This window comes from Amblyomma maculatum, chromosome 2, assembly GCF_055883805.1.
Source record: "Amblyomma maculatum isolate TAMU_Amacu chromosome 2, ASM5588380v1, whole genome shotgun sequence".
NCBI lineage: Eukaryota > Metazoa > Arthropoda > Arachnida > Ixodida > Ixodidae > Amblyomma > Amblyomma maculatum.
Window position 1 is genome coordinate 224,572,056 of NC_139345.1, and position 15,331 is coordinate 224,587,386.

The 15,331-nt window shown below is 47.2% G+C and overlaps 1 protein-coding gene across 1 annotated transcript in view; it reads left to right on the forward strand.

Moving 5' to 3' along the window:
• The window catches only part of LOC146201388 (very long-chain specific acyl-CoA dehydrogenase, mitochondrial-like), a 131,655-nt gene extending 117,193 nt beyond the window's left edge, over positions 1 to 14,462 (forward strand). Inside the window, exons 12-13 of the mRNA XM_084595812.1 lie at positions 12,855 to 13,003; positions 13,713 to 14,462. Coding sequence (XP_084451938.1) covers positions 12,855 to 13,003; positions 13,713 to 13,850 — 287 coding nt within the window. The 3' untranslated portion in view covers positions 13,851 to 14,462. The remainder of the gene's footprint in view (positions 1 to 12,854; positions 13,004 to 13,712) is intronic.
• Positions 14,463 to 15,331: the final 869 nt, after the last annotated feature.

A 15,331-nucleotide genomic window follows, 5' to 3' on the forward strand; every position in this document is an offset into this window, starting at 1 on the left:
GGAAACAGTGGAGCAGTCCCCATCCAAAATGCCACCAAGCCTTCACCATTAAATTTCTCTTTGAGAGCAGTGCTTGCCCTGAGCTGTGAGGGTTCTCGCGGAACACAAGAAGACAGCCCGCGGAACCCCTGTGTTCCGCGGAACCCAGTTTGAGAACCCCTGGGTTAGAGCACCCTCCATTCTATGTTCATTCTGCATTTGTACATTTCAAGGTACTCTCTTGTCCATCTGCAATTTTGAAGAACAGCGAGACTTCGACAAGGACGAAAGGAAGATACACACGGACAGGTGCTGCGTGTCGTCCTTGTCTATGTTGTGCTGCTGTTCTTCAAAATGGCATACCATCTCGCCCAAGCATCAGCTCTAACTTGTCCATACTCATACTCTGTGAACTGATATGTTGACCTCGTCTGCTTCGATTTTCCCCACATTAGGCAGCGATCTGAAGCATCTTCCAGTCAAGAAGAGGGCAGAGAGGCTTTTCCGGGTTCATCGTAGACGTGAGTTAGCAGTTAGAAATTTAAGCTGGCTTAAATTCTGCCAGTACAGAGCTCATTGAAGGTCAAAAACTTGGATTCGATCACCTTCTTGAGCGCAAGTTTGGCCGATCCGACGATTCGCTCATAAAAGCCATCCTGCCATGAGGCTCGCTCCACAATGAACTTCCATTCGATTCGTGCTTTCGCGACAAATTTCTGATAAGGTCTCTGTTGACCTTCTTGAAGGAAAGTGCATCGTCACTCTTCTTGAGATGAAACGTCTCAGGGCCATCAGAAACGTGTCTTATGCGAGCTCTAAGTGCACCGCTCTTGTTACAGCACAGTGTGATGTAGGACTTATAAAGCGAGTTTTCTCCTTTCACCAGAAGTGTTATCTCAAAGGATTGAGCCTCGGTCGCTCAGTCACTTGGAAGCAGTGCTGTCACTTCAGTAGCATCTTTGACAAGTTATGCACCCCTTGATGGTTCTTTTCACTAGCTGACGAGCTTGCATGAGATACCTCTCTCTCAACTGAATACCGTATACACGCGTGTAATGGCCGCACTCTTTTTTTCCGAGATTGGGGTGAAAATCGGGGGGTGTGGCGATTACATGAGAAAAAAGACAGCGAAAAAATTTATTTGCAGTGGTACCTGCCTTTATTATTGTCAAGAAACTCCTCCTCCTCCGCTAAACTCGTCAGGATTTCAGGCTCGTCCCGTGTCCAAAACATCACTCCTCGTCGTCCTCCTCCTCCTCCTCCTCCTCCGAACTCATCGGGACTTCAGGCTCATCCTTGTCCCAGATGAGGTCATCCTCCGTACCGTCCAGCCTGTTTGATATCCCTGTCACCTTGAAACTTTTTTCCACAGTCTCGAACGAAACCGTGGCACACGCTTCGAGTATCCAGTGGCAAACGGCCACAAGCGATGCCCGTTTCAATCTGCCGGTTGGAGTCTTTTGGTGGAGGGCCGTTTCCATCCACTGTCACATTCTGGGGTGCGTCAAACCAAACCGGGGTTTGATCGGCGTTACCAATCTGAGAGAGAAGGTGCTCATGTTCTCTGCGCTTGTTGATAACAAACTTGTGGAACTGCAGAAGCTTTTCACCATAATCCTCGGGTAGACGTTGACACATCGTCGTGCGACAGTGAATGGACAGGTTTTTTCGCTTCATGAAGCGCGAAATCCGCCCATTGCTGGCTTTAAACATGGTAGCCGCAATCCCCTTGCTGCGTGCAATGTCTAGCGCTTTCATGCGCAACATCTCAGTCGAAACAGCAAAGCCGTTGCGCCGCGTCTCCGTCACATACTCGAGAAGTGAGTTTTCAACTTTCGGAAACATGCTCTGCTTCCCTCGGAAAGCGCGCCTCTGAACATTTGTTTTCCTGAGGGCATCTTCTTGGGAGCACCATCGCCGTACACATTTTTCGTCAACGCCGAACTTTCGTCCAGCCACTCTTTTTCCTTCTTCTTTCGCGTAGTGAATCACTTTCAGCTTAAAGTGAGCGGTATAACTAACATATTTTCCCGTCGAGGAAAAAGAAAATCTTCAGCTCACGAGCGCAGAACAAATCAGGGCAGCGATGCGTTCCGATTGCGAGATCGCACGTGATATGCTTCGGGCGATCGAGGAAATGACTGTAAAACGGAGGAGGGAACAGACTTGGATTGGAATTGGATTTGCTGGCCTCACCCTCCGATCAGGAAATAATCAGTTGTGACTTTCAGCAAAACATTCGAAAGGGCATTGAGGGAATGGAAGTCGTTATTAGGTGGGCGATAAAAAGTGCCGATAGTAAGGTATTCATGATTTTCAAGCACCAGTTTACACCACACCGATTCACGTTTGATATCACCAGTAATAACCGCAAAGCTTGCCATATTTTGCCTTACGAGCAAGAACACTCCTCCTTTGTGTGTGTTTCTATCTTTTCGGTAAGATGCATATTCAGAAGGAAACACTTCAGCGCTGGAAATGGTTTCATCTAACCATGATTCGCAGCCGATAACAACATCCGTGTTCGAAGAAGATATTAAAGCATCTAGTTCATCACTTCGACAATTGATAAGCATGACACTGATGTCTGCCTGATATGGGGGTTAGAGTTGGTACGAGCATCACATGCAGGTTGACGCGGTCCAGATTGATTGCGTGCTACTTTTTTGTAGAATCACAGTATCTGAGCTAGCATCATAGACATAACTTCAATGACAAATTTGTTGTGCCGCAATTTATAAGACAAATCTTGGTCACTTGCAAAATCAAGCAGCTTTTTGCGGGCAAGACGAAAAGGGCGTGAAAGGTCTTCGCGAACATAAAAGTCATTGTCTTTAAGCTTGCAACACAAACCAAGAACAGCATCCTTGTCTTTAAATCTGGCAAAACGCACAATAATGGGGCGACTTTTGGCCTCTGGGAAAGAGCTAACCTTCAATCAACTCACCTTCTGTCCCAGTCGGTCCTGGGACCGCTCTTATTTTTTATTTACATAAATGACTTGCCTTCCTGTGTTTCTTCGAAAATTTGCCTTTTTGCTGATGACTGTGTCTTGTACCGTAAACTTGCCGATAATTCCGATGTCCTATTAATCCAGAATGACCTTAATAATATTAGCGAATGGTGCATGCAATTAAACATTAACAAATGCAAATCAATTAAGGTATCTCGAACTAATGTAACAAGTCCTATGTATATGCTTAATAACGCCTCATTAGAATCTGTAAAGTCATACCATTACCTTGGTGTAATCGTTACTAGTGATCTAACCTGGAAATCGCATGTCAACTCCATCATAGCTAAAGCCAATCATACTCTCGTATACATTTGCCGTAATTTCTCCCTTGCACCATCATCATTAAAATTAATAATGTATGCAACGTGCTTTCGTCCACAACTCAAAAACGCCTCATGTGTTTGGGACCTCGGTCAAGCAACAGCCATACACTCCTTTGAGGCAGTACAAAATCGCTCAGCCCGGTTCATCTTAACTATGAAAGGACAGCCAGCGCTACTAATATGAAAGCATACTTACATCTCCCGCTGTTATTGATCCGAAGAAAACTATCCCGCCTCTCACTTTTTCATAAAATATACTACCTTAACTCAACATTGCGCTCCTCGTGGGTTCAACCACCATTCTACATTTCATTTCGCTGTAAGCAAAGTCAAAAGGTAAACATTCCGCACTCAAACACAGTTGCCTATTCTAACTCGTTTCTTCCCCGCACCTGTAATGATCGGAATAACCTGTCTGCATCCCTAACAAGTATAACTGAAGAAGAAAACTTCAAATTCGCGCTACAAACTTTCTTGCCTGGTATTAAAACTTATTGTATGGTTATTTGCTTACCTTCATTGTATGCTGTTTTGCTTATTATATTTTTATATTTTGTTTTTTACACCTATGCAGTCTTTCTAAATTACCCATGTACCTTATTGTTCTTTTCTATGTGCTTTGTTTTTCAGAGATTTGTACGCTTATTGTGTTAACCTTCTGTTTTATATATATATATCCTGTATGCACCCCTCCCCTCTGTAACGTACATCTGTACCCTGAGGGTATTTTAAATAAATAAATAGGGTATTTTAAATAAATAAAATAAATAAATAGGTGTCTTGCTTCGCAATTGTTCGCCACAAACTGCTTGCTCAATGTCGGATTGTTGGATGCCCACTTGTGCAGTGTCATAGATGCCATGCTGAATATTGCCCTTGCTTCTTCATAGATCTTGTGCTCATTTTCTGCTCCCGCTAAGAGTCATCCACATACAGTGAGTGCGCCAGTAGCGAAATAGGCTTCCATAATTTTCAAATGATGTCGCTGTCAACAAACTTGAGGTGGTTCTAAAGGGAACTCATTTCATTCGCCAAGTATGTACTTGGCCTGTTGGTCCATCTGCATCCGGGTTTGCATGGTACCACAGAAAACGTAATCATTCTGTCGTTCTCTCTGATCTCGATTTGCAAAAACACATTTTCAGTGTCAATGCTAATTTGTGGCTTCTGAAATTTAGTAGCAGTGCTACAAGGTTGGCTGTCAAATTCCGACCACTTTCGAGGTTTTTATTCGGGGATTTTGGCTTTTGTTTGTGCGATGAAACGTCAAAAACCAGTCGCAGTCTCGTTGTATTGCTTTTTTCTCGGAAGACCGGCTGATGGGGCATGTAGTAGATCATATGGCCTCTGTTTCAATACTGTCTCTTGACAGCGTCCTCCAATAGGTGAGGATATCTTCTGAGGCGGTTTGTCAGCTGGGACAAACTGTTATGAGTTGGTGGACCGAGCAATGCCGAGAGGCGGACCGGCTCGGCGGTCACCGTCAACAGCTAGGCTTCAAGAAACGGACAACAATGCACCGCGCTCCACTGCGCAACGAACGACTTCCCGAGCCGTGTACTTTTTATTGCCTTGCTGCCTCGCAAGTTCTATTGCGCCGGCACAGGGTGGCGCCACGAACAAACACGAGCCGAAACTGTAACAGTCTACCCCATTAGTTTGTTCAAGAAGAGCATTATGGAGAGTAGCGCTGCACTGGCTTGCGGCTTCTCGTGCTTCTTCGCAACTGAGGCGTGCTGCACGCTGACTTGGGAGAGTTCATAGCAGTCTCTTCTGTATCACCAGTCACGTTCACAGTTGTCTCTTCTGTGCCACTACAGTCGAACCCGGATATATCGAACTCAAAGGGGATCGCGAAATAGTTCGATATATCGATAATTCGATATCTAAAAACCGGCTTGGGACAGCACTTACGATGCAAAAAAACAATACCGCATTTGTCGCGTAATCAACTCACTCGCATAATGAACCCACCCTTCACTTTTGCGCTGAAAATTTAGAAGAAAAAAAAAGCGTTAAGGCCAGCTCGCTCACATGCAAGCAATTAAGCGATCTCAGCGACAAGCGGCAGCGACTTGTTGGAAATGCGTCCCTTTGCCGTTCGAGCCACCCACCGCGGCAGCTCGAAACAAGGTTTCTGTGTTGCTGCGGCAGAAATCGCCAGCGTTTTTGCTTGCATGTCGCACTCCGTTTCGGTCGTCTCATCCACAGCTCATTTCTTGGCAGTGTGCCAAGATGCTGCGCAGCGATAACGTGGCTGTGTGTTTATCTTTTTATAGCTCCTGCGGCGGCGAGCGAACTTGGCAGACTGCCCGTGATGGCTTGATTGCATAAGCCTGGTTCGATTTATCATGTCGCGCTTGGGGGCGGGCGTAGTCCACTGCCACAAAATATTGGAAAGCGTGATACAGTAGCTGCAAATGTTGTTTGAAGCGAAAAATGCTAAAAGCTGGTGTCATGATCGCAGCTGACCGCATGCTTTCATTAATTCATACATGGAAGAGTAAACGACTCCTGCAAAAAAAGAAAAAGAAAAAAAAGCCGCTTCGTAACGCTATATCTTACGCTACGCCGCGCGTACAGCACAACAATAAAAATTGACGACTCCCGAAAGAAAAAAAGAAATCTGCCGCTTCTTAACTTCTGCAGGCGCCATAGCCACGTCAGCCGCTGCGCGAAGAGGGTTCGCTGTAACACACGCTGGCGAAAGCGTCCGACGTTCTGTCTGAAAACGGGCTGAGCTGGCTTGGCGCATGCGTACCGCGTGCTACTGCGAATGAAGGCAGGGAAAAAGGAAGGAGAGAGATAGCTCGGCAAAAGAATGGGCACACCCTTGCGCTTCGCTCTGTCGCGTTTTTCCCCATCGTTCCCACCGGTGCTCTCGGGTTCATTCAGGCACATAGCTTGCAAACGTCACGTGCTGGCGCGCGGGAAACGATAACCGCAAATGCGCGCGCCTTTAGGGAATGGGCACGGCGCTGCCCTAGCCGAACTGTGCCCTCTCATTACTTCCGCGCGCGGCTGAAAACGTCGCGCGGCAAACGGCAGCGGGTGATGGGATCGTCTTTGGGAAAGGCACACTTTCCAGTGCATGGTGTGGAGTTCGATATATCGAACTACCGGTGAAATTGAGTTCGATATATGATGCGGCTTTCCTATACTTTTACATGGGATTTTCAAGGGGATATTCTATGAGTTCGATATAACCGAAATTCGATATATCCGGGTTCGACTGTAGTAGCAGTCACGATGGGGTCAGAGTCCACAGAAACAGCCAAGCTGGTGTCACGCTCAGTTGATGGGTGGCTGGAAACGCTCTGTGTCCAGTAGGTCCAGGCCTCCATAGTCCAGTGGTTGGCTCAGCGATTTCTTCGACTTGAGGACGTAGGTGGTCGCCATGCCTATGCCAGAGAGTACCGTTACTGAGACAGACTGTAGCTGCTCACTGACCTGTGGTGCTCGTGACACGTGCGGGTACCCACGGTGGCCCCCGACGAAAGTTCCTTGCAAGTATGTTGTCTCCCACATTTGGCAATGGAGAAGAACGGCACCCTTTATTGGCCTGTAGTTCCTGCTTCAACTGTCTCAGCAGCACTGAAGTGTGTAGATTTGGGCGAAGAACATCCAAAGGTGTCTTGAACATCCTTCCCATGAGCATTTCACATGGTGCTTTGCCTGTGACTTCATGTGGCGTGGTTCTGTAATGAAATAAGAACTGCGAAATCTGGGTTTGGAAAGATCCGGATCCACTCTTCTTGATCTTGTTCTTGACAGTCTGTTTGACGCGCTCTGCCGCACCATTCGAAGCTGGATTGTAGGGAGGCACAACCATGCGACGAATTCCATTACGTGTCAAGAATTCTAAGTACTGTTCACTTGCGAAGGCAGGCCCATTGTCGGACACGATGAGATCCGGCAGCCCATGTTGCTCAAATGCTGTTCGCAAGGCACTGACAGCAGCATGCGCTGACGTTGACGCCACTGGAAAAACTTCGACCCACTTCGAATAGGCGTCAACGATGACCAGGAATGTATGACCCATGAATGGGCCCCCAAAGTCAACGTGAAGCCTTGACCAGGGCCTCTGTGGAAACGGCCATGGCGTGTGCTGAATGCGTTGCAGTGCACGCAGGTAAGCTTGGCAGGTTTCACAGCTCTTTACTTTCTCAGCGATGTCTCCATCAATTCCCGGCCACCAGATGTGGCTTCTGGCAGTTGTCTTGCTTTTCTCAATGCCAGGATGCCCAGCATGAAGTATCCTTAGGACTTGGGCTTGCAAAGGTTTTGGGGTAACAACTCGGGAACCCCACAGCAAGCAACCTTCGTGGAGGCTGAGTTCGCTGCTCTTTGCTGTGAATGGATTTCCTTCTGGTCCTGCTGGAAGTTGTTCCCCTCGCAGGACAGCAAGAGCTACATGGCTCAGGAATGGTTCATTTTTTTTAGCTTGGTGCCCTAATGGCAGGTGACAAGTCCTGGGTATGCTTGTTCAAACATGAACATTTCAGCAGGTGCAGGTTGATTCACGTTGTTTGCAGGCAACGGCAACTTACTGAGAGCATCCGCATGACTTAAGTCCAGACCAGGCTTGTACACAAGCTTGTACTTGTATGCAGAAAGTTTCTATGCCCATCTGACTAGTCGTGGTGATGCTTGCACTGGAATGGGTTTGTCATCATTCAGTAATCCTAGTAGTGGCTTGTGATCTGTATAAGCAGTGAAAGGAGTGCCCCACAAGTACTGGTGGAACTTTTCAACACCAAATACAAAGGCTAATGCTTCTTTGTCAAGTTGGCTGTAGTATTGCTCTGCACGAGACAAATATCTGGAGGCAAAAGCAATGGGCAGTTCTCGACCATCAGATTTTCGGTGTGCCAAAACTGCGCCGATCCCATACGGAGAGGCATTGCAGCTGAGACACAATGGCTTCCCTGGGTCGAAATGTACTAGGACTGGGGCGGATATTACTAACTGCATTGAATGCATTTTCTTGCTCTTTTTCCCTTCACCCATTTCTTCTCGTTCACGAGAAGCAAATGCAAAGGGCGGAGGCGTCCGGAAAGGTTTGGTAAAAACCGCCTGTAGAAGTTCACAAGTCCCAAAAAACTTTGAAGCTCCTTGACGTCCCGGGGTGCAGGTGCATGAAGGATGGCAGATACCTTGCTCAAACTTAGAGACAGGCCTTGTTTACTCATGATGTGTCCGAGGTACTCAACTTGTCGGACGAAAAAATGACACTTGTCGAACTTCAACCTAAGTCCAACATTACGGAGTCTAGATAGGACCACACTGAGGTTGCGAAGATGCTCCGAGTCATTCGAGCCAGTGACAAGGATGTCATCGAAATATACTGCAACATGTGGCAGCCCTCGGAAAAGGTTCTCCATCTCCCTTTGGAACAAAGCTGGTGCCGATGACACGCCAAAAGGAAGGCGTGTATACTGGAATAATCCCATGTGTGTGAAGATTGTGACATACTTTCTAGATTCTTTGTCAAGAACTATTTGCTGGTTGGTGTCCCTCAAATCCAGCTTCATGAACTTCTCACCTCCTGACAGCATGGCCCACAGGTCCTCAATTCTTGGAATTGGATACTTTTCTACCGTAGCCACTGGCATAACGGTAATCTTGAAATCTCTGCAAATTCTGATGCGTCCATCCTTCTTGGCCACTGGAACAATTGGTGCAGCCCAAGCTGAAGAAGTGACTGGCTCCAGGATGCCTTCCCTCAGTGACACCCCGTCCTTCAGGGCAAAGGGCAGTGGGCGTGGCTTGAAAAACTTGGGTACGGCATCTTGTGGAACATGGATTGTGGCTTCTGGACCCTTGAAAGTTCCCAGGCTCTGTTCAGACACCTCAGGAAATGCTTGAAGAAGGTCCTCAACATCAGAAACAGCATGAACATCTGCTTCCACGCGAGCAATGTCAATGCCCAGTTCTCGAATCCAGTTCTGGCCCAGAAGTGTTCCCCAGTCAGGAATAAAGGTAGTACTGTTTTTCTGTCACGAAACTGCACTGTGACATCCGCCCTACCTTGAACTTGTGTGAGCTCACCAGGAGGGGCTTCGCAGGAGTACATCAGACGGCATGACAGGTACTGACGGTAGCAGCTTCTGAAGACTGTTTTTTCCCATGACAGAAACGCTCGCACCGGTGTCCAGCTCCATACAGAGCGGCTTACCGCAAACGCTGACTGTCACAGTGAAGGGTGGTGACGGCGCGACGGAGTCGACTGGCCACATATTAAACACGTCGACAGAAACGTCATTGTCAACAGTGTTGACTGGATGCGTTCCAGGCGCGGATGCATGTAGCTTTGTGAATTTCCTCTTCCGTGATGAAGCGTGCTTTTTCTTCGAGTTGCACACTCGAGCAATGTGTCCCTTCATCCTGCACTAATTGCACGAACTACTGATGTGCTTGCACACGGACGCGAGGTGTTCGTCTCCGCAGCGGTAGCATGTGACACGCCCCTTTGATGCCGCGACTTGATAAGTGGGCAGCGCACTTCGGCTTGAGCTCGCTATCTCGCCAGCATATTTCTTCGCAGCTTCCATGGCAAGTGGTTTTTTCAGCGTCTTCATACGTAAGGTCTGCTTTTTTGAGCAGCCTCATCTGCACGGCTGTGTCGTTGATGCCACAGACGATGCGGTCCCTCAACATGTTGCTAAGCTCAGCTCTGAAGTTGCAATGTTCCGAGAGGCTTTGAGCGACGCCACAAAGTTACTGACTGACTCGCCCTCCGCGCGAACACGTGTGTTGAACCTGAAACGCTGCGCGACAGCAGATGGCTTGGGACGGTAATGGTTACCAAGGACAGAAAGAACTTCTTGCAAAGTTTTGTCTTGCGGTTGGGCGGGCTTCACGAGATCCCGCAAAAGAGCATATGTTTTCTGTCCACAGCAACTAAAGAAGACTGACTTCTTTTTCTCTTCTGCGATGTCATTCGTGATGAAAAAAGCTTCAAGGCGATCAACGTAGCAAAGCCACGCATCTCCCCCCTCCTCCATCGAACACTTTGAGGGTGCCGAACATTGGCATGACAGAATTCTTGCGCGTTGACTCGTCAGAACAACGAAGAACTCACGTGCACAGAAGGGGGCGGATGAAAGATGAACTTGAACTTGAATTTTTTTCTCGTCGCCACTTGTTACGAGTTGGTGGACCGAGCAATGCCGAGAGGCGGACCGGCTCGGCGGTCGCCGTCAAAGGCTATGCTCCAAGAAACGGACAATGATGCACCAGGCTCCACTGCGCAACGAACAACGACTTCCCGAGCCGTGTCCTTTTTATTGCCTTGCTGCCTCGCAAGTTCTATCGCACCGACACAGGGTGGCGCCATGAACAAACACGAAACGAAACTGTAACACAAACATTTTGCAGCAACTTTCTTGTTGTCACTTAAATCTATTGTCTCCTTCCATGGAAGGTCGTATCTAGAGCCTGGTATGCTTTTCGAAAGAGCTTGTGCTCCCGTGGCTCCGATCAACTTGAGAGTCCAGAACCGCTCCAAGCAGTTTGCAGTTTATCTCTCAGCAAGCGCAGTGGTTTGCATGCATTGTGAGTCACAAGTCTGGTATCCTACCGGGCCCTGAATACACCACCCATAGGATGTTTCCACTGCTCGTAGTTTCCTCTTGAGCTTCGTGCTTCTTCCTGTTACTAGTTCCCAGTAGTGCTTCGAGCTGATAAGGAGGTCTATGTCACCTCTTACGTTATCACAGGTCGTGTCAGCAGCAGTCAGAGGTCCAAGTAATTCTTTAATCTTGAGGTCAGGAATTGGGATCCTTTGCTCACATTATGTTTGTCTCGAGAACTTTGATCTGATACCTCTTCTTACTGTGTGCAGTTAGCGATACCAGCACTTAATATCTCGTTCTGAATGCATACCTGCCAACTCTTTCGAATTTTCCGTACAATGTACGAATTTTGACCAGTATTACGATTTTACGAATCTTGCGTGAAATTTTACGGAAAATGTTTATTCTCGAAAAAAGAAAAAGGTGCGGACATCTATTAACACTATTATGGTACCATTCGCGGCCACGAGAGGGCAACACATATTCGTGATATTAGACCAACAATGGGAATCATATCGACAAAAGAAACGATGTACAGGCCCTTGTCCAAAGTAAAATAAAGCAGTCCATCGATTGCTGGATTGCTGACATACACGATGCCACTAGAGACGGACCAAGAAAATTCTGGAACCGTACAAGCTGGCTAGGTAAAAAGAATCAAAGAAAGCAGGACCGGATTCAAGATAACGAGGGAAATTGTTTAAAGGGAGACAACACAGTGAACTGCATTACATCAGTTATAGCCGAGTCATTTAAGAGCGAGGATAGGGTAATCTCCGCAAATCAGGAAGCAACACAAGATAGCAGAATGCAAAGCAGCTTAGAACTGACCAATCTAAACTGGAAAAAGGCAGAAAAAAGTATTCCTAAAAACACATCTACAGGAATAGATGGAATTCCGATCAAGCTGACAAATTGACTTCATAATGTGTTCAACCCAAGCCATTGTGCAAGATGTAGAGGCAATCGGGAAAGTGCGATGCAGTGACCGCAGGATGGTGAGGTCCCAATTTAGCCTAAATCTGAAGAAGGAACGCAACAGATTAGTAAGAAAGAAACCCATCAATGAATTAGCGGTGAGGGGGAGGGCAGAACAGTTCAGGATCTCGCTGCAGAATAGATATTCAGCTCTAACCGAAGATGGCGACATCACCCTAGAAGCAATGAACAATAATTTCAGAGATATCATTACTAAGTGTGCGGCAGAAGTGCGCCATCTGCCCTTACTGTTGTGGCTACCCCTGCCTGGCGATCCCCAGCTGTTTGCCGGCCTTCGCGGCAATGATGTCGAAGACTGGCTTGATAATTACACCTGAGTAGGTTCGTTCAACCGCTGGGATGTCTCCCACAAGCTACTCAACGTTGTCTTCTATTTGACTGACCCGCCGACCCACTTCCATCTTAACAGGAACCAGGGTGGCCGCTTCCTTGCCGGGGGGGTGTGTGAGTGCGGTGCCAGAACTTTCACCTATGCGGAACGGGCCGAGGCTCTTTATTTTTCTTTCCTTTTCTGCCTCAACATAACATATGTACATATGCGGCATCGTCATCATTCACCGGTGTTCGGAAGATCACGCGCAGAGTACCAGATTCAAGCTGGAATAAAGATGTTGCACAATGTATCAGTGCTCCCTCTGTAGCGCTGTCAGATAAAGTCGTTATTTAGATTGTGAATAATAACGTGCCTGCTGTTATGCTGAGTTTTTTCCCAAGTATGACAATTGCCTGTTGACATGTGCCTAATGTACTGGCGTTTTGAATCTCACGCAAGTCAAGCGTGCCTGTTTCCTTTCTGGCACCAGGGCAATATTTATACTGGCTGGTGGCTAATAAACGTTTCAGTTGTGAGCCAGCGCTCTGTGTTGTCGTCCTTTCTTCTACGTCCCGTCTGTCGCGCTGTTGTTATGGAGGTATTCTTCGCAGCAAACCGTCATGCACTATGGTGGTTCTCTTGCACAGATGAGCAGTTCCTGCTGATTCGTCTGGCCCACAGTGCAATTGACGTGTACGCCATGATCGTGGTGCTGTCGAGAGCCAGCCGTGCACTGGAGAAGTCGCTGCCCTCGGCTGAGCACGAGGCCCTGCTGGCTCAGCTCATCTGCAGCGAGGTGAGCTCCTTTCTGCTGTTGCTGCTGTTTACATTAGGTAGCGAAGTACTGGAAGTAGTAGGCGAATATGTCTACTTAGGACGGGTAGTAACCACAGATCCAGACCATGAAAAGGAAATAACAAGAAGAATAACATTGGGATGGAGCGCATTTGGCAAGCACTCGCAGATTATGACTACCAGCTTACCGGTATCGCTTAAGAGGAAAGTATACAACAGTTGCATCTTACCTGTACTCACCTGTGGGGCTGAAACGTGGAGGCTAACCAAGAGGGCTCTACTTAAGTTGAGGACAACCCAGAGGGCTATGGAACGAAAAATGGTAGGGGTAACATTAAAAGATAGGAAGCGTGCAGAGTGGGTCAGAGAAATAACTCAAGTTACCGACATTCTAGTGGAAATTAAGAAGAAGAAATGGACATGGGCAGGAAATGTAGTGCGAAGAGAGGATAACCGATGGTCGCTGAGGGTGACAAACTGGATTCCAAGGGAAGGAAAGCATAGCAGGGGGCGGCAGAAAGTTAGGTGGGCGGATGAGATTAAGAAGTTCGCAGGGGTCAAGTGGATGCAGCTAGCACAGAACCGGGTTAAGTGGAGAAATATGGGAGAGGCCTTCGCCCTGCAGTGGGTATAGTCAGGCTGATGATGATGATGATGAGCTCCTTTCAATGACATTGCACTAGAAGATTGTAACAGCTGTTGTTACGCAGGCCAGCGAACGTGTGCAGGCCAACCTGGGGGCCCTGCGGTCGGCCGAGAAGTTGGCCAACTTTGCCACCATGCGCACCGTGGCCGAGAACATGTGCCAAGCCGGTGGTGCCGTGCCCCTGAACCCTCTGGGCGTCTGATCAATTTTTGTATGGCAGAATTTCACAGCAGTGCAATGCATACCTAGGATAGCATACTGTGATAGTGGTTGTGCCTCCCACTGTCGTGCAAGCTTGGTGTGTGGGAATAAGCATCTTCCATTAGCTTTGTGAGGGAGTGACTATTTTCCCACAAAAGTGTTGAGGCCAGTTCTACAAGCTTGCTACCTCAACTGGGCATCATCAGGTGTAAGCTGCACAATTGTTGCTGGCTTATAGAGAAGTGCGATGGCCCGTTTTGTGTCCCAAGTACAACTTTCAGCTGGTTTGCAGCCACATTATCAAGGTCTCAGCTGAAGTTTTCATCTATGCAACTTTTTGCATGACCAAAGTGCTTTATTTTTGCATTCATTACAAAGCCGATGGAAGTTAGTCACAAGGTAGAGTAAAGAACAAGTCACCACTGCTCAGACAAGCAAATTAGTGTGGGCTGAAAAAAAAAAAAAAAAAAAAAAAAAAATTGCACAGCCCTCATGCGTAGCATATATGTCAAGCATAGCATTGTGGCTCATCCTGTACAGTTCGTACCTTGCTGGCACAAGAGTTAATATCGTTTGAGGCTGCTGTAATGTGACAATAAATTTTCGTACTTCCCTCGGGTTGTGTTCTTAAGACAAACATGGTTATAATGAAGTTGGAAAAACTCCACAGTTTAAATCCAAGCTTTGGTTGTATGCAAACACGAAAGGACCACGCAGAATACTCTCAGTCACAAACATGTTTTGCAGTTGTGCATTGCCACCTCATGCTAGTGAGGGGAGCACCATAGCCGGGCTGGACGAGTGTCACAAAGGTTTAATCTTGAAAATCTGGTAGCTAAGCTGGAAATTGAGCCCCCCATCCTCGTGCTGAGGCACATAGGAAGCACAGCAGAGTTTCCTTTTCTGCGCTTGTTTAGAATGCCATTTCCCTCCTGTGTTCATCACACGCTCTTTCTGCTTTTATCTGATCATTCCCGGCATATAGAGACTTAAATATCCCTAATAGCTTTGAACTGATGACAGTTTAGCATAAATGACCAATAGGGAACCAAAACTGGAGTTTGGATGGATGGAATATAGGAGCGTCCCCTTTGAAACGAGGTGGTAGCAGTAGCTATCATGCTCATTTTTCTCCCTATATCTTAATTATTGATTTAGAATGGTTAACTATACCATCGTTCTATTTATTAAATTTTTGTTTCTAGATTACTAACATTATGCCACTTCTCTGCTTTTCAGCCACCAATCTTCCAGTCGTTTTTTGCTAGTTTCCACCGCCGGTTTATTCTCCCGGCCACTGGTATCTCTAAACCCCAGAGCTTCAGGAACAGTTACTGCGCCTGCATCAACTTCCGGATGGATACCATTGCATTCGAGTATAATATGGTCAATTGTTTCACTGGAGTTTCCACATACAGCACATACATCATCTTCATTGTTAAATTTCTTTTTGTAGCTGCGTGTTCTAAGGCACCCTGATCT